At 45.7% G+C, this 20667-nt stretch overlaps 1 protein-coding gene across 1 annotated transcript in view; it reads right to left on the bottom strand.

Annotated features, from left to right (window-relative positions):
• Positions 1-11038: 11038 nt before the first annotated feature.
• Positions 11039-20667, bottom strand: part of LOC142775106 (glutamate receptor ionotropic, delta-2-like) — a 79353-nt gene continuing 69724 nt past the window's right edge. The window contains exons 6-8 of the mRNA XM_075876445.1: positions 20097-20314; positions 12224-12507; positions 11039-11706 (exon numbers count right to left, since the gene is read on the bottom strand). Of these exons, the coding sequence (XP_075732560.1) occupies positions 11472-11706; positions 12224-12507; positions 20097-20314 (737 nt within the window). The 3' untranslated portion in view covers positions 11039-11471. The remainder of the gene's footprint in view (positions 11707-12223; positions 12508-20096; positions 20315-20667) is intronic.

Raw genomic sequence — 20667 nt, forward strand, 5'->3', positions numbered from 1 at the left:
TCTATAAATTATTCATTTTCGAGTAACTCCTTAGTGTAGGCCGCAGCCATTCACAAAGGCAATCATTATCATCATCATAATCACCACCATCTTCACCATCATCACAGTCTTTTAGGAGCTTGCTTGGCTTCTTATGCTCGTGCCTTGTCCGACTGTGGCGTGTAGTACACTTATGCGGTGATTTCTGAAATGCTCACAAGAAGGCACGCCGCTGCTCAAGGCGTCCTCTCCAGTGATTCCAACAATGCTCACTAGAAGAGGTGCCGCTGCTCAAGGCGCCAACTTTTCGGTGATTTCAAGAATGCTCACTAGATGGCACGCCGCCACTCAAGGCCGGGCACACCAATCTCGGCGCGTGCACTTCTTTCCTCGTCGCCGGGAGCTCACGCAGCGAACACTCTTCGTTACCGCTCGGCCGCATGAACACTCCGAAAGCCAAGGAAGTGTGATGACCGACCGGAATATCTGACAACGTTGTCACGTCAATTTATGTTAGTAGGAGGTGTGTACGGATTATTCGCGCGTAACCCGATCATCCCCGAGCGAGCTCATCTAACATCATTCTCTTTGTGGATGGGGGGAGGGGTGATTTTTAAATGTTTCTTTGCGTACTGCAGGTACTTTGAGCATCTATCTATCTATCTATCTATCTATCTATCTATCTATCTATCTATCTATCTATCTATCTATCTATCTATCTATCTATCTATCTATCTATCTATCTATCTATCTATCTATCTATCTATCTATCTATCTATCTATCTATCTATCTATCTATCTATCTATCTGTCTGTCTGTCTGTCTGTCTGTCTGTCTGTCTGTCTGTCTGTCTATCTATCTATCTATCTATCTATCTATCTATCTATCTATCTATCTATCTATCTATCTATCTATCTATCTATCTATCTATCTATCTATCTATCTATCTATCTATCTATCTATCTATCTATCTATCTATCTATCTATCTATCTATGTACCTGCGTATGGGGGCCCTCGTGATCAGCCCCTTAACTTGGAGTAAACCAAATTTAGTATGGGAGTGCAAGATGACTCAACGAATATGACTCGCTAGCCATGACATATATGTCACGATCCTGTCGCGTACAACATCAAACCTCTTCGCCAGACGTGTGGAACGTACCCGCGGGTGGTATGTGCTACAAGTATGCAGATATGTGCCACATGCAGGTTAGTAACAGTACCTATATACTTCCAGGAACGGCGAAAACAGATATTTATAATTTTAACGTTACAGCGTTAAAAATAGGTTATATTGCCAGTTGACCCGACAAATGCAAAGGATAAATGTAAGAGTCCCAGTATGAAATAAACCCCAGCATTCTGCGTGGCAATCAAGCATTCCACTAGAGTCACACCAGGTCTCACGACTACTTTTCACATAGACCTAAATGATCGCGAAACCTTAATTGTGGTTGCAGTGCTGGACTATCCAATTTTACAAATATTTGATATGCACTCCTATGATATAGCCGTCACGTCGGGTTACCGTCAATTGTAGTTAAGTGCCACTCGCCTATTTTGATTTATGTAGCAGTGTCCAGTGCTACCATCTTCGCGAGCACCAGCGTTGCATATCAGCTTACCACTTCTGGTGTTGCTAATATCTATGCTGCTGTTCTCATTCTTACGCAACTGTAAACAACTGGTTATATAAAACATATGCCGCTGTTTTAACGTGTGCTTGTGCGCACATTCGTACATATTTTTAGCGCCACATCGTAATGTTTCGCAAGATAAATAAAAGACACAACGCAGTCACCTTCCATCCACATGCTTCGCATAACATCGATTCCCAGGGTGCGTAGGATTTACAGAATTTAACATATAAAAAATTGCAGCATAGCCACGGAGTGAATGATGATTGGGGGGGGGGGGGGCGAAGCGTTCGTCAGTCCATCCGTGCTTCCGTCCGTTCATGCGTCCATCCGTTCTTTCATCTAACCGTTATTTCGTCTGTCTGTCTGTCAGTCCGTGCGTCCGTTCTTGCTGCCGTCCCTCTGTCTATCCATCCGTTTGCACGTCCGCCCTCTGTCTGCCTGTCCATTCATCCGTCCGTCCGTTTGTCTAGTGAACACTCCAAGTACAGCCATCTCACATCTTTTCATCATCTATTCGTCATATACAAGTGCCGCCATCCAGCGGACATTCTAAGGACCGCTCTTTCGGGTATGTGCCACCGGTGGTTACGCACAACAAAGAGGGACGCACAAGCCCCGCCATAAGGAGCTTCACCTCGAAAAAGAGAGACGATATTTTTACTCTATTTCAATGCTTTAGTCAAACGCTATAGCCGCCCATTTCCTGTGTAATTTCTTTGGCCTTTCTGTCTGGTAACTCGTTTCCTTCTTATTATTATCTTTACTTTTTAATTAAATAAAATCAAGCACAAGATTACTCATTCATACAAATTACAAGAAGCTACAAGTGTGACATTCCGTATCGTGCGATGGGCGTGCGATTATTAGCGGGAACGAATCCATCGTTATGACTTTTTGACGCAGTCTTCTTGCCCCGTGTCCACGGAGGACAGCTTTTGCTAAAACATTGCAGTATACATTGCGGACAAATGGGTCTGGTTGGTATATATTACATTATCCAGGGGAGTTATGTGCAGTTCTTTGTCGCAACGCTCTAGTCTGCCGACGTGTTTTATGGCAGAAGGAATATCGCGAACGAGTTCCCGGGTCACATAATAATGGCGGTCATTTCACGCAGGCACATCACGTTTATCGGCACCCAGTCGTACGTGCGAGTCGGTATACAGCGCCGCTTCAGCAATCGTGGATTCTCGCGGTATAAGAGAACACAGCGCACAGGCCACTATGCTTGCAGCGGTGGGGTGGTGCGTGCGTGTCGTCGGGGGGTGGGAGGAGGGGTATTCTCAGAAACTTGGCTGGACGATTCGCACTCAAGGTGTGCCCCCCCCCCCTTCCCGTGGGGTTTAATTAAATCTCGTTTTCTTCGGCCCAAGATCTCCTGAATTCCAAATAAGGTGCGCTCGGTCGCGCACACGAATGAGGCGCCGCTCGACAACAGGCTGTTTGCGCGAGCTGTTAGACGGTGTGCCCTGTGCAAATTCGGCCGCCGCTGTTGCTGCTTGCACCGCCGCACTCTCGGCAGCCGGCCCCGGGTTTTCTTGCTGCCCGGGGCCGCGTGCTCGGCGCTCCTTGGGGAGACGCCGCCCCCGCTGTTTTGCCAGCGCGTGCGTGCCGGCCGCTGAATACGAATCAGGCTGCGAAGTTTTTTGAAACGCTCGCCGCCGCCACTACGTAGTCCTGTGCATATGCATGCTCACCCTTGCCTCGAGAGTTCGTTCTTCTTTGTTGTTCATATCGGTTGTTGTTATTACCATTACAATCACCGTCATCCTGGCACTACTCCGAGAGTATAAGGACGCCAAGTTTGGTGGAGAAATGCTGAAGTAATGCGCGAAGAAAAGCGGGAAACTTTTTGTACGAACGCCGCCAGCAAAAGGTTTGTCTTCAAGATTAGTGCGCGTCACAAAGAATACAGGTCGACAAAGGCCGAACTCGCTGGTGTGGACTTCGTGGAGAGTTTGTTCATTTTCTCCCTCTTTGTCGGTCTCTTCTTTTTTATAATACTATTATTATCTTGGTATACATGTGTGCATAAGTCCAGAAACTTGCAGACTAAAGGCCGAGGAAGTTCGAACAAAAGGCAGCCCGCTCACATATTCAGAGGGCGTCGGCGAAAATCAAAGCACATCACTGTAGGACAGTAAAACAAAACAAAAGGAAGCCACTGGTAGCTTAGCCTGGTGTTGCACGGTTGTATGACAGCTGCATTAATTAGCAACGCCCGTAAGAGTTCCAGCTGAAAAAGACTTATAAAGGTTGCGGCATTTTCAGGACGGAACGAATGTTTTAGTGCATGCAGATATATAAAAAAGTAAAACCTAAACGGCAGCTCTGCGACACCACTGACGCATAGCATCTGTGAAACGACGGGTATACGTTCTATATGTGAGAGAACAACAACGGGTACATGGTCCATATGTGCGAGAACAACTTTTTACCAACGGTGGTTAAATCAGAGATGACGCTTGGCCCACTCAATGAAATCCCCTGTCTGAGCACTCTTTGTAACAACAAGCACCCACCTTTGCGTGATCCAGTGGGCTGATGGGCATTCTGACAGACAGCTGTGTTATTTTGCCATAGGATAATGACATTGTGCGTCTTAGAATATAAGCAGTGCACAAATATTGCCTCTAGCGGCAAAGCACGTATAAAAAGCGGCATGATCATAACATTTTTTACACACATATTCCTAGAGTCGTCCTTTTTTTGTATAGACATACTGAAGACCAGCATTTTGGTCCAGGCAGGAAGGGCTTGTCGAGCGACGGCGGCTCAGTACTGCTGTATGAAAACGTAGGCGATCTGTGATGCTGCTATCGTCAAACTTTGCAAACGATGGAAACGTTGAGAGTGAATGTTGTGTTAGATTGTATCAATATGAGAGCGATGCTGTATTTTCTCATGCATTTATTGATTTATCACGTCTTCCAATGAGGTATACATTAATTAGTACTGCAAGCACACCGTGCTTGAAGGGACACTAAAGGCAACTATTAGGTCGGCGTTGATTGTTGAAATAGTGGTTCAGAAACATCATAGTGTTACTTTTGCGTCAAGGAAGGGCTTATTTTTTGAAAATAAAATCACGTTTTAGTGGTCCACATCGGCTTAGTGCCCTTCAAATTACCCGCCTCAACAAGCGAACCATCTCATGGCACCGCTGCCGTGCCCAACGTTGCCCGGCTCCCGCGCGGCCGCCGACACTAGTAGCAGCAGAACGAAAGCAGTGGGCGGCACAGCAGCAACAACATTGGCTTTGAGATGGCAGATATGTTTTAGTTGAACTGAGCCCCGCTAGATGGCACGACCTCTCCAGTTCAACCACGGAGAAATTGAATCTTGAAGGCGTGGGTCTGTACATCCCTTGTATGTATGTATTAGTACTTAGCCACCGCGGGTATGTGCCACAGGGGATGCGAGATGGGAGAGGGGGGGGGGTACTTGGAGTGTTCACTAGATGGACGCATGGACGGACGGACAGACAGACTAGCAGACGGACGGACGTGTGGATAGATGCGTGGACGTACGCACGGATGGACGCACGAACAGACAGGCAGACAGATGAATGGACGGGATCACGGACGGACGCATGGACAGACGGATGGACGCATGGATGGTCGCATGGACGGACAGAAGCACGGATGGGCTGGCGGACACTTTGCCCCACTCATCATCATTCACTCTGCGGATATGCTGTGATTTTTCAACCACTCGCGCCATCCCCATAGTAACATCCGGTGGTTCTTTTTTTTCTTTGAATCAAACACAAACGAACAAGCAGCATTTATTACGTCTCTTGATGCACGGAAGGTCCTTTATTCAATGACTAGATCGATTACTAGTGATTAATTGAAGGGGGTTTGTCTGACGTCATCGGGATCATTTTGAAAATATCCTATATGTGGGTCAAGTATTCTTGTGAATTTACCTTAAATTCTCGGTAATTAGGGCACTGCTGTTGATAATATTGTCGTTTTATATGTTGTCATACATTGAGTTTTCACTCTGACGTAAATTGTTATTTTATTTTGATGTCCCTTTAATGTAGGTGGCCGTACTGATATCTTACTTTGAAATTTTATTAGTCCGTTCCGGGAATGGTGGGCGTTTTTACCGTCTCAATTTGCTATAAGGCTGAATCTTCAAAGTTATGTTTCCTAAAAACTGACCAATGGCTCGGATGCTGCATGTAACGGGATGTCCGGTATCTAGGCTCGCTGATGCGAAGGTATTTATCATCATGCGGCCACTGGAAGTTGGTCTTTTACACATGTGTCGTTACAACTTCCATCACGCACGCGTGTTCAGAGAAGTGCCGACCCAAGAGCTTTGATGCCAACGTTCTGGGGTCACAATTACGACAACAAAGCTAGCGCGAATTACACGAGGCAAAACGAGGGCCCCAAGTCGTATGTGAGGCATGCACGTATTGCACACGCCGCTAGTGTTCAGAAACCCTTCTTGGGTCGTAAGCCGCGCGATGCGTGCAAACGATGCCTTTCTGAGAAGTGGGACACATATACAGAATGTGCTCGTGTATCGTCAAACGTGGATGCGACTCGCGTCCGTGCCATTCCCGCCTGTATACGTTGTCCCGTATACGCAGTAACTCGCACAAATGTTGGTTATTCGTATACGTACGCCACACAGGAAAACAGAAGAGATAGGACACGAACGCTTCTGCGAAGGAAACCGTAGCCAGTAATACGTGTCCGACACAATATATGCGCATCGCGTCTTACGTGGTAATCCGGGACACGGAATGGCCGCTTTTTTTTGGGGGGGGGGCGTCGTTTCCCACCACACTGTAGCCGTATACCACCGGCATGTAAACTTGCTTGCCCTACCAAACGCGAGCATCTTCCAGTCGGATCGTACTTGGTCCATGGATGCATTTCTAAACCTGAATCTCCAACATCACCATATCACGCTTGTGTATAACGCAGTCGTTTTCGGCCACATTGAAGTGTGAGAAAATATAGGCGTTGCAGCACCGTACCTATTCTACTCTTGACCTGCCCAGATAGCGGAGTACCTATGGAAGCGCGCGTCCCGGCTCTCGTTCAACCGATCACCATAGGTGGCGCTACCTATAACCTGTTCGTCTGCTACTTTGCGGTTGTTTTTACGACGCTGGAGTAAGAATGCTTGCATTTCGTAGTGAACTGCTGGCATATATGTGACTATTTCTTCACTTAGATGGCTGGTCAAGTAAGCTGTTCAGTGCGCTTAACTGTTTATTGCACACTGATTGACAAACGTGGGAATCCGTAGACGTTTACATTGTGCATGTAGGACAGCCTATGTGATGGCGCGTCCATTTAATGGCAAAAAATACTGAATGCCTTATAGTATATATATTTTTGAATTACTTTTTAGTTGTGCATAATAAATACGTACTGTGAGTGTACTGCTGGCCAAAAAATGACCACAGACGCTCAAAGCGACGTCAGCGAACAGGTGCTGACTAGCACCACGCCGCTCGTAGGTTACGGCCCTAGCAGCAGAAGGTATGAATTAAGACGTGGGCAATGGGGAGGGGCTCTCTGGGCAGGCCAAGAGTACAGTAGGACATGCGTTGCAGTCAAATCCACGGGCTTGATTAAAGATGCAGCAGACTGTAGCATCAAAAATTTCTTGAGCTGCGTTATCATTCACTGTTGCTAGGATTGCTGAATAGTTTAATAGTTTAACCACACATCATAGCCGTGCGAAAGGTACCCCTTCAGGGACGGGAGGGGGGGGGTGGTTTTGTTGAAGCGCCCCCCCCCCTCCGTATTATGTGAATGTATAGGGCTGACTTTGCACCCCCACCATTAATTAGGTAAATATGAGGGGCGACCGCCGCCCGCTTCCGTGCGCACACCTATATACCAAAAAAGTTTGTCTTCTAGGTTGCTTACTTTTCGGCCCACATCTGTGAACGTCATTTATTTTTTAAAGTTAGTAGCATATCATTATTTGTTAAAGAAAAAGAAAATAGAGTTAAAGGCCACCCGCCGGTACCACAACTCTCTCACCTTTCAAAGGATACCGCCATTCTTGGACCGGCGGGCAGGAGAGCCATTCGTGGACATAATTGTTCATTAAACATGCCATGATGCGGCACGCGGTGCCAAAGGATGATGTACTTCTCGACGTTGTCCTACAAGGAGAATGTCAAAGTTTGGCTCTACTTTCAGACGCACATAACCCGGCCCGTCTGTGCGTACGGGCTCCACACAAGTGACTTTCTATACTTAGGATAACGCCACCAATTACTTGTCAAAAAAGCATCTGCGCGGGGAGAATATGCCTTTCCTAAAAAAAATGGAAGGGAGAAAAATATATAGACTACATCAAGGAAGAAAGTGAAAAAGAAATGAGGAAAAGGAATTGGAGACGCAGACAAAGCAAAACGCCAAAAGCCACATCAAACGGGAGTCGTTCCAGAACGGAAGTGGAGGAACATATGAAAAAGTAAGAAATATTTCAACAGCCCCAGGTGTCGCAGACTGGCGGGGAATAAAAGACAAGGACAAAAAAGAAAGAAAGAGAAGCGAGGTACCGAATAGGCATGACATGGTAGGTCTGGGCGAAACAAACCCAAGCTATGCTTCACTCCCGTATGCTCGGCGCCGTATGAACCACGCCAGGCTCCGCAGACGAGAAGACAGCGTGGAGGAGAGAGTCGCGATCAAGCCACCTCGCTTGTGTGAGCCTAATTAAAATGGCCGGCAGTAACTGGTGAGCGAGATCGCACACTCCCTGTAAGCGAGGACGTACGCTAATCCTCTTAGGAGAAGCCGTGTCTCGAGGGCCGCTCGCCCCGGGGCCCCGACTGGCAGCGCCCGCTCGGCGAATATTCGACGGGCCAACACCACTCGGCACATAAGCTTCCTCGGTGCCTCGGGACGGCTCCTGTGGTCGCTACCTACGTACGAGCAGCTCGTAGCTTCGTATAGCTCTGTGTGCCTCGCAAGTCGCGTGCTCGGACCTCGCTTTTTTGAAGGCGTTGCCTTCTCGTGGACGTCGTTCTAGTCACGTGACACTTTTCGGATTTCGCGGGCTTTCCCTGTCACTCGAAAAAAAAATGAGCACCTGATTAGTGCGTTGTTGAAAATACAAAGGTTAGCTGTCATTTGACCATGCCCACATATGCCTCGTGGGAGATTCAGGTACAAAGAGGGTTCAGCTTAAACTGAGGACGATGCAGCGAGCGATGGAAAGGAAAATGATGGGACTAACCTTAGAGCTGTTCTGAAACACTTTTTAAAGTAACAATTGAGTGAATGCACTGGAAGATCTTATTGCCTCACGAGTTCAGCGCCGCAAAAATTTTAAGAATCTGAACAGTTGCGAGTGCAGTTACAAAGATTTGTCGCATGCCGCAATTACATTCTCTCTTTTCTCGTCCCAACGAAAGCGCTGGAAGCTAAGCAGGGAGGGATGTCCGGGCTACAAAAAAACGTCACACGCGCCTCGTGACCTTGAGCACTTTTTTTTCTTCTTCTTCGAATGTGTGGTTTTGCTAGTGTGATCGCGCGCGCAAGCTTGGACAAATAGCGGCCTCCCACGGCGATCTCTGTAACGGGCCAGCGCGCCATGTTCGAATCAGCCAATGGCTGACAGATGGGCTTGCTACGTGTGATTTTTGGGCATATTGCGTGTTTTGTCGAGAGAATAGAAAGCAATTTTTAGCAGACCTTTATAATTTATTGTGAATTCCAGGTCGCATGCTGCGCTATAATTTATGGCTCGCGTGTTGTCAGGAGCCTCTACTACCGATCAGCAGCGTTTTCTGACCATGCCCAAAAAGTGTTGCAGGGCCCCTTAAGAGATATGAAGAGAGCAGAGTGGATCAGGGAACGAACCGGAGTTAAGGATATAATAGTTCAAATCGAGAAAAAGAAATGGACTTGAGCCGGACACGTAGCACGTAGGCACAATATCTACTGGTCATTAAGGGTAACTGACTCGATTCCCAGAGAAGGCAAGCGCACAAAGGAGAGACAGAAAGTTAGGTGGGCCGATGAGATCAAAAAGTTTTTGGGTATAACGTGGCAACGGAAAGCACAAGACCGGGTTTATTGGCGGATCATGGGAGAGTGGGCGTGATGATGATGATGTCATATGCCTCACTAACACTTTGATTAAGTGGGTACTTGTCTATATTCAGGTTAAATCAGGACAATTCATTCTCAGTAACAAGCAAGTAGTGGTGAATAATGCAACACATTAGTAACAGTATGTACTAGGTTTGCTTCGCGTTCTCTCTTTTTCTTTAATAGTGGTGCGGGATAGTTGGAGCACCGTGTGTGTGCGTGTGTGTGGGAGGGGGGGGGGGGCTGGGGAGAGGCAGAAAATGTTCATAACCGTTTGTTTCTGCTCAAGCCGGCCATGCACACCAACTGACACGAAGAAATTTGGTGCCATGGGCCTGCTGGTACCGAGTTTTATTGGAACCCAGCCCTGGAGGATGCTTGAAAGAGATATCATCTGCTTTCGCGAATTCATCTCGTCATACAAGTCTAAATCATCGTAATTTCTTACCTAAGAGACCTAATAGTTCTGCGAGCGTCGGCATGACAGGGTGTTGTAGAGGTCCATTTCCTTCACGCAAGAAGCCAAACAACCACTTTGGGCACTCACACTTTTTTTTCTGTTGCCAAAAACCTGAGTGTTTACGAATCAACGGTCAGGCCTCCATAAGCCGAGGTGAGCTTCAGCTATCGCACGTAATTTCCAGCAAGAGCATTATTTCATTTTCATTCACGTAGGTAAAGTAGAAAAAATCGCTCGCAATTTTGAATATCTGAATCTTTGCTTTAGCTATGTGACATTTGTTTTTGCGCGTACGCAATGTTTTTACTGCTAAGAGATGCATGTACTTCGCTGTCTGTTTATTTCGTGTGACAGAAGGCGCTTCTAAGGTGTGTTTTTTTCTTATCTGTGCGTTTAGTAATAATTTTATTATATGTATTCCTTTATTCTGCGTAAACATAGCACTTTTACACGTCTATGTGGTATGTGCTTGCGTGTGCTATAAGACAAGGATATCCGAACTTCTGTTTGCACCAACGTGACCCGTTCACTAACAAACACTGTTTGACCGTAGCTTCTACTTTGAAGAACGTTTCACACTTTTTACTGCGAAATCTGTAATGAGATCAAAACTCGGATCACGCGCACCGCCGCCGGTGTCCATAACCACTATCGCGAAATCAGAAAAAAAAAGAAACTTGCACCAAAGACACAGTTAGGCTCCAACAGAGGTCCGCTGCCTGACAGCCCAGTAGTCTACCACTGAGCCTCGATGGTGCTTGGGAGTTGGCAAACTTGCCTTAGGCAGGCTTGATGTCGGGAAAAAAATTGCGTTGATATGAGTAATGAAGCATTTTAGAGCAGCAAAGAAACAACGAGGCCTCACAAAGCGAATGGCGTAACGAGAGGGTCGTCCAATGCTCCAACCCATTACAAAAGCCTGTCCTTGTTCACATATTAACTGTGGCGCATACCCACTTCAAGAATAATTCCTCGTCGTTGTGAGCCACTGCATGAATGATTGGCACAAAATTCCTTGCAGGTGTTTAGCGGTTGCAATGCTTCTCTGAAAACTGATGAAAAATAGCATAGCTAATGCCAGCCTACTACCAATAAATTATGATTATTATAATGCCGTAGTGGTATTCAGCAAGTGTGCTTGCTGCTGTGACGCTATGAGTGTTTAGAAAAGGCTCTGAAAGGCCGCTCTTCTAGCTTTTCCAGTGACTGTGTTCCCCCTGCACGCAGGCCTGGCGTTTTTTATTTCTATTTCTCCCCTCTGCAGAAAAATTGCGTGGCGTCGGAAGGAATTTTCATTGCAGCCGTCACTCTGAGCGACTGCAAGGCCTTCGGCCCAGAAAGAGCTCGAACGCGCAGACAGCCATCGCGACCGCCGAAACGGCAAGGTGAGCGAAGAACAGTCCAGTGAGATCTTCAAAGTGCAGGTTGTCGAACTGGTAAACACTCGAGGCCTGGCTTCCGGCGAAGCAGGAGCCGCCGGGTGGATCGAGCACGTACGACGGCAGTGCCGGCACGCCAGCTTCTGTCCACCACTGGACCCTGTGGAGAGACGACGATGGACACTGTGCACACAGCGGCCATGTTGCGCGAGCAGGCAAAGGGGCGTGGGTAGTGTGAAAGCTAGTGGCCACTTGTCGAAACTGATTTGAGTAGAATGTTTTATAAATATGTTACAGCAGAAGCACAGTTATCACAACGTAGTCACTACGCTATAGTCTCTCCTCCTATATATACGCGATTCGGCTTCGATAAGCCGCTTTTTCCAAAGCGACTCATGATGAAGATAAAATTATAATTTGGGCTAGTTGGTGATTCAATGTCGAAATGTTTTCGTAGCGCAAATAGAACGAGGACAGAGAAAGCACAACGCCGCACCTCTGTAGTGCATGCACAACAGAGGTGCTCAACCAGCGACCGCTGAGCCGCAGAGACACACTCCGGGACGTGCTCTCGATAAGCGTACACGAGTCGAGCGTGGCGATGCGGGTGCAGCGGGAAGCTTGCCCGTGACACGCACAAGCACACGCACCTCCCAGTGTGTCGTGCGTGCAGTTACCTTTTGTTGATCTCCCTGAATAAGTCCAGGGGGAAGTCGCTGTTGGCGGCCCAAACGCTCTTCCAGACAAAGAGGTTGTCCTTGCTTATGTAGAAGCGGCCCCGCCGAATCGAGCAGTGATTTTTCAGCTCGTACTGGGCCGCATGTTTGGAGACCAACAAGACTGCTTTGTTCTGCAGAATTTGCTCGATGTCTTTCGGGTTGAACACCGAGTCGACAGGTCGGACGCCTTGATGGCGTTCCACCATGTCTTGTATTTGACGGTAGACTCCATCCTTCGCGTACTGCGCATAAAGAGGATACTTAACCTACCATATAGCAAAAATCAACATTACGCTTAATGTGCTGTAGCAAACATACACATTGTATCGTTTCAATGTCGTTGGTATTTTATAACACGAATATGCCACTCTGTGAGGGTGTGTGGCTGTCAGTAAAAAAAGATGTATTCCCCGTTTGCTTCCATTTGGAGTTGGGGCTTATTAGGAACTCGTTATACTGTATATATACTTAGACATGCGCATACTCGCATATACATGTCTGAAGCCCATATTCCAACAAAGTGTCGCATATCATGGTAATCAGCATAGTATAGTCAAGCTGTAGCCTTAATTAAATATTCCACTTTATTGGGGAAAATGCCAGCCACACACGCTCAAATCAGCATGTATAGTCGTGTGACGTCGATAGTTAAAAACATCGGCTGTACATACATGCTTCTTCATACGTTTTGGTGCAGTAAATGGTTCTCGCGCACGGTGTATAATGTATACAACACAACACACGCTGGGTCCCGCCGCGGTGGTCTACTGGCTAAGGTGCTCGGCTGCTGACCCGCAGGTCGCGGGTTCAAATCCCGGCTGCGGCGGCTTCATTTCCGATGTAGTCGGAAATGTTGTAGGCCCGTGTTCTCAGATTTGGGTGCACGTTAAAGATCCCCAGGTGGTCGAAACTTCCGGAGCCCTACACTACAGCGTCTCTCATAATCATATGGTGGTTTTGGGACGCATGGTAAACCCCACATATCAATCAAATCAACAACACGCGCTGGGCCCGCTGTTTCATTACAGGCAAAATTTTATCCCGATATAAGATCGATGAAACGCTCTTTTTCCATATGTGAAGGCGCATCTCGCTGATATATAACACTGTATTCGTATTTTAGCCGGTATGAACGACCACTGTGACAATAATGGTAGTGCTACTACTACTACTACTACTACTACTACTACTACTGCTACTACTACTACTACTACTACTACTACTGCTACAACTACTACTACTACTACTACTACTACTACTACTACTACTACTAATAATAATAATAATAATAATAATAATAATAATAATAATATTATTATATTTCTAAATTTGGGAAAGTTGAAAAATATAGGCTACGTTAGAGCCGGCTATCCCAGCATCATGACAGTTCTGTACAAGATGAACACAAACACACGAAAAATTAAGAATAAAAGAAAAAAAACTAATCGGAGGCATTATGTACATACTATATACACTACAGGGCTTATATAACGTATGAATAAGCACAGTATATATGTATAGGCACAGTCCAGTTCATATATCATGATCACATTGCTGTACAAATAGTGGCAAGGTATAATATGAACTAAAGACAGCTAAATAAATGTGTGTCTTTTAAAAAATCACAGATGGCACTCACTGCATGCATTTGATTATCAGAATCTGGCCACGGTCCAAGTGCTTTTACAATCGCAAATGGTAGTCTGTCGAGTCGGTTCAAGCGATCACTCAGTTTGGTGCGTTGTTTATCATATTGCGGGCATTCTATAAGAATATATGCTCCTTTGAGGCATAGAAATTATCACTGCACTGGTCGCAGTGTGGGGACGTTCTCCTTTTTATACGGCATAAGATTTGAGGTGTGTATGCAACACTTAATCGTAGACGACGCAGTAGTGTGTCATACGGTCTAGTGAACTTTTGGGGTGAAAATTGAAGATACGGATCTATTGAATATAAGAGTCAAGATTTTGATTTTTTTCGAACCAAGACTCTGTATAATTTGTGGCACATAACCGTCTTGCTTTCTGAGAAATAAACGGGCACTGATGTGAAGTGAATTTTTTTGTGTGTTGCAGGGGCGAATTGGTCAGTATTTTTGTTTACTATCACTCCTACGTGACTTGGAGGCCACTGAAAACTTATCTCGTGGCTGTCCAGATAACCGATGGTAATTGTTTTGAAAATTTCATATATTATGCTATCATCTATATGAAAATAACAATCCTCAATCATTTGTAGCGATCCTTTGGAGTCAGAATATATTACCCAGTGTTGCCTTTGCTGACTTTCAACAATGAATTTTAAAGCTCGTAATATAGCAACAAGCTCTGCTGCTGTAGAGGATGTCTTCAAGAATATGGGGAATCTCTTCAACAACAACAACAACAACAACAACAACAACAACAACAACAATAATAATAATAATAATAATAATAATAATAGTAATAATAATAATAATAATAATAATAATAATAATAACGGTTTCACGTTCAAAAACCACGATATAATTATGAGAGACGCCATACTGGAGGCATCTGGAATTTTCGACCACGTCTTACGACCGCTCTGTAGCAGAACATTCACTCAACCCGAAAAGAACTGAGAGTTATGGATTCTTTGGAACCAGTTTCAGCAAGTCGTCCGTAAAGTCAGAGTCCTTCAATGCTTTTCTGGTCGCGAAACTTCGCCCGTAGTTTCATATACAGGGACAGGCGCCGCCGCTATAGGATCGCAGCAGTCAACGCGGGGGCATCCATGAACGTGCTATACTCTCGGCTGAACGTTGTGGCGGTTCGAGGCAATGGCTTATATTTCACGAAACCACAATAATTGAACTTTCCCTCATACTTCGCCTAACATACAATGTGGATTTTGCGTACACGTGTGAAAAACGCATTTTTTTCATTTGTTTTTTCGAAGAAATGAAGGTTGCGATAGATCCAGTCGAGTTGGACGCAGCAACATTCGCTGCATATGTTGTTCAAGTGTGGTTTCCTACGCCTTGTAGTGAAGCATGATAGTATTTATCCAGGGACACGATATTAGCTTAGACTTCTGAGACTGGAAAAGCCTTGTAAACCCACCAACTCGCAAAACGAAGTCTCACAGCGAGAGTTCAGTCCATGCATGCCGACAGCACTTCTTACAATCGGACCACCTACGTTGCGGAACATGAGTGCATTACAAAAATAAAAGCTCGACATTTATGTGCTTAGAGTTCATAAGAGCTAAGCTCCCTTCATTGGCTCCCAACACACGTAGTTTTTGCAACACTTGAAAGCGAGAATGGCGAAGCTTTCGCAAGGTAACGTTCATGCCTAAAAGTTAATTCGAGCGCGAACACATGACACAATCACTCACACACGCACACACCCAGGCATCAAACACACACAGCGCTCACTTCCAACTGATTTATTCATAGCTCGAAGGCTTCAATATATACGTGACACATGTGCGCACTAACACTATAGAAGGCCAACAGCATACATTATCAATACATACAGTTAATCAATGTCAGAGTCTCAAAGCGATAAATTGGAATTCGCTTGGTAACAATGATAGCGAAGGGGCACTTACACAGTGATATTTATTTTTTTTTCACGCATCTTACACCTCACGCGCAGTTTTACTAGCGCTTCTGCCTAGAATCTTTGTCTCGGAGGATCGTGCATCACAAGCACACGAGATGACAAGCGCAACCAGGTGCGCATTCTTGTCATCTCGTTTCGTTGATTTTTGGGCGTGTTCCCTTAACCGGTCATCAATACATCGTTCGGTTTGACCAACGTTCACTTTTCTGCAGAATAAGGGTATACAGTACGCGGGGCCCGCGCAACACTTAACAAAGACCCTCTCATGCTTCTCGCAGCCACGCTTTTTGCTATCGCACACACGTTGGGACAGTCTTCTGATTTTTTTTATTAACTGTATGTATTTATAATGTATGCTGTTGGCCTTCTATGGTGCTAGTGCGCACATGTGTCATGTATATATTGAAGCCTTCGAGCTATGAATAAATAAGTTGGAAGTGAGCCCTGTGCGTGTTTGATGCCTGGGTGTGTGCGTGTGTGAGTGATTGTGTCGTGTGTTCGCGCGCTCGAATTAACTTTAAGAAATGTTGTCCCGACTAGTCCGACAACAAATTATTTTATAACGTTCATACGCATGCAGCGTCAACACACAGGGAGAGAATGAAATGAGGAAAATGCAGGGAGGTTAACCAGAAATCGGGGCACCCAGTTTGCTACCCTGTACTAAGGGAAAAGGGAAGAAAGATGAGAAAGGAAGCGAAGAGCCAAAAAGACGCGCTAAAAAGAAACAGAGAGCCTGGGTGCTATTGCCTATTCAGTCAGCCACTATCACGCAAAAAGTTCAAAAAGGAATTCACTGATTTTTTGTGAGAAGACAGATTATGTCGCCTTTCAAGCACTGACTGTTCTGACAAGCGTCTGTCGTCAAAGCGAGCTAACGCAGCAGCTAGCTGCCGCCTTTGCACGCTGTAACGAGGGCCGTGACAGAAAACGTGCTCTATCGTTTTGTCGCTGCCGCAATGATCGCAGGCAGCACTGTCTTCCATGCCGATTCGGAAGGCGAAAACTTGGGTGAAAGCAGCACCAAGTCCCAGTCGGCAAAGCACAGTTGTCTCAAGTCGAGATAGTCTGGACGGAGGCCTTAAGTCGGCGAGACGGGTCCAGCATATGCAGTCGCGTGTACCGTAAGCATTCAGTGTTCCACAGGAATTTTACTTTTTCATTAGCAATTTTTCGGATTTTGATTACAGCATCAGTTCTTGAGAACGGAATAGATTCTTATTCACCGTCTTCGAGTACTGATCGAGCAACAGACGCTGATCGCTAGGGTCTATAGCGTAGCTCTTATTCTTGCAGCCCCGTTCTGATCACTTCCGACGTGTATACTTCCAAAACTACATGTTACGAGGACATTATTACGCGAGCGAAAGTGCATCGCACTTTAATCCTAAACGAATATAGGGTGACGAAAACAGGGACGGGAAGGAAAAGACAAACTATTTGATTGATATGTGGGGTTTAACGTCCGAAGGCCACTATATTATTATGAAAGACGCCGTATAATGGAGGGCTCCGAAGATTTCGATCACCTGAGGTTCTTTCACGTGCACCCAAATCTGAGCACACGGGCCTACAACAATTCCGCCCCCATCGGAAATGCAGCCGCCGCAGCCGGGATTCGATCCCGTGACCTGCGGGTCAGCAGCCGAACACCTTAGCCTCTAGACCACCACGGCGAGGCAGAAAAGACAAACTACAGCGCTGTTTTACTACGTCCCTATTTTCATCACGAAATTATTATTTAAGATGGAAGTGCACCAACTCACCCAATTGTCCCTTTCATTGCGTCGCACTTTACATTGTGTAGCTAGCAAGGGCACTCGGGTATAGTGGCACCGTCACAAATCACAACGTACGTTACTTTCACTGCTTAGATGAACTACGTTTGCACCATGGTGATGCAAGTAATTTACTGACGAACACTGCTCATAGGACAGATTTGGTTCAATCAGCGAAGTCATGTTTTTCTAATCTAGAGAAAGCAAGCACTTGTCAGAGCTCTGTTGAGCTTTCGATTTATTCAGAGCGTGAAAACTTGGACATGGGCAAAATACTCAAAAACGTGCAAAGTCGAGGAAACGCCAACATCCATGGAGTCCATACTTTTTTTATTATAGGTTATTTCAATGCATATGTTTGAGAACATACTGTCGAGTCACTAATTTACAGCAAACAAAGCAAGAATCCTGCGATTAAAGGAGAAAAAAAAGGCATACTGGAAACTAACCCCAGAAATCAGATAGCTATGAACGACACTTCTTTCTAGCGTAGAAGAGCTATTTGCAATGTCAGTAAATCAAGGCAGCAAGCTATTGAACAAAACACAAACAGAGAAAGCTGATATAAATAAAAAAGGACATATTTTGTTGACATTAAGTCAATTTAAATTTTTTAAAAATATTATTAAAAAATGCAAATCACCTGATTAACTGGCAAGAACCTAAAAAAAATTTGCAAGCTGTGAAAGAAAAAGTTCTGCCCAGCAACTTGCCTTCTCGCGTTACAGAGGCACATTTTTTTTTTAATTCACTACGAAGTCGTCAGTACGAATAACGTCGGTGGCATCGAAATCTTTCTCGCACACTCTAACGTTTTCAAAATCGAAGGTAAATCAACCAGCTGCCTGTCGCAGTATTGAACCTTCTCGTACATTTCACGTACAACAAACAGTTCTAACAGCCGTCAGTCGCACAAATTTAGAAAAACGTGGAAAACTGAACACCGATGCCGCCAGAATCTTCGGGTCACCAGCTCGCCCTACGCAGCGAATCTCTCCTCAATGCCCTCTGCACGATCCTGGCGCCGCCTCGCGGCCACTACGGCGACATAGCAAGCTTTCCCCATAGCGTGACGGAGGAGTTTCGTGACCAAAAAAAAAAGCATTAAAGTATTCTGGTAAGGTATTTTCTATTTACTCTGCGGAAGACAACTGCGCGACGAACGCAATACTTTGTGTGTGCGCACATCCCAACATACATGTTGTATCAGCTGTTACATATTCGTCACTTCTTTGGCCAGGCTATTAACGTCATAGCGTCAAAGAGCTCGTTTCGCAGAAATTCGGACGTCGGAGTCATTATAGTTTGGAGCGAAAAATTATCATCTTGTGTGTGACCAAAAAATCGAGAGCCAAGCGTCTGCTTGTGAATACAATGAAAATACCTATACATTGCTTTGAAATGCAGTGAAAGTAACTTTCATGCTCTGCAAACACGCCCGTCCTGTATACATGCTTCACAATACAACATTAAATATTGCAGTATTAATGCGCGGTAAAAGCGAACATTGCCGTCGGGCGTCAGAACATGTGATTATAATAATAACAACTTCATGGTTTAAAGCTGGTCACCCGCTATCAAAGACACACCTTTACTGAGCCTATTTTCTTAAGGTCACGTAGAGGGTCAGCAAGTTCGAAAAGCGTTCCTGCACTAAGTGTTTGAAGTACGCACTAGGAACAGGATATTGCTATCGCATTCAACTCTTAAAGGCGAAGCTTCCCGATTTCAGAGCGAAAGTTGTTATGAGATCACAACTCGGGTCACGCGCCACCATAGTTGTCCGCCGCCGCCACCGCCGGTGTCTGTAACCACAACGCACGAAATTAGGGTCCGCTGGGTGCCAGCTAAGTATTCTACCACTGCGCTACGCCGGTGCTTGGGAGTTGTTCGCAAACTTGCCTTAGGCAGGCTAGATGTCGGGAAAGCAATCGCGTTGATACGACTTATGAAGCGTTTTAAAACACAGAAAGAACAGCCTGTCGTCGCACAGTGGGAATGGCATAACGAGTGGGTTGTCCAATGTTCCAAACCATTACAAAAGCTAGTTCTTGTTCACCTATTAACTGTGGCGCATACTCACTTCAGGCATAATTCCTCATCGTCGTCAGCCACTGCATGAAACATTGGCACAAAGTTAGTGGCAAGTGTTTAGCAGATACCACACTTCTCAGAAGAAGGACGAAAAATGGCATACCGAATGCCGGCCTTCTACCAATTTTTTTTATTAATAATGCCGTAGTGGTTGTCAAGAAAGTGTGCTTGCAGTAGTTACCCAATGAGTGTTTAGAAAAGGCTCTGAAAAGCCGCCCTTCTAGCTTTCGCTGTGACTGCGCTGTGCCTTACGTGAGGCCTGGCATTTTTTTCTTTTTTTAGATGGAAGGAGATTAGAGCGTATTGAAATAGTGTGACTGTTTGAACCCGTGCATCATATAGAGGAACAAAGGAACCGATCGTAACCTGCAGGACGCTGGCGATCTGCGTTCCGGCGGGCACAATCGGCGTCAGGTGTGGATTCTCGCTGAGGTCCTCGGGCGAATCGATCCGAGCGAAGGACATGTGCACCGTCAGGGTGGCCACGATGAGACTGGTGAAGAACGTACTGATCACCAGGCTGGCCAAAAGCCATGCGCCAGACACGTAACGCGGGCTACGGCGCCCGCGAAAAGCAGCTGTACCTGCAAGTCGTCCTTTGTTAAAGCTGTGACGTCCTGACGCAACTGTTCGGAACCTCGGCGCACTAAATACTGTAGTGTTCAATGTAATGTTCCCATTTGAGGAAATTCTTTAAAGCTTAAGTATTTCATTTGCTAATGAGTCCCTCTCTATATCTACCCCTCGCTCTCTCAAATGTGTTTCAGTTCATCGGGCTTAAAATCATTTCACCGATTATCTTCCTGTAATGCTTCAGATACGCAACGGCCCACGTTCACATTCCAGGAACATTGGCGAATTACATTGCATGCACGAATCATCAGCGTGGTCTTTAAAATATCATGCTGGTCTTATGCTATCTACAACGTTTTCTTTT

The sequence above is a fragment of the Rhipicephalus microplus genome, chromosome X (genome assembly GCF_043290135.1).
Source record: "Rhipicephalus microplus isolate Deutch F79 chromosome X, USDA_Rmic, whole genome shotgun sequence".
In the NCBI taxonomy this organism is placed as follows: Eukaryota; Metazoa; Arthropoda; class Arachnida; order Ixodida; family Ixodidae; genus Rhipicephalus; species Rhipicephalus microplus.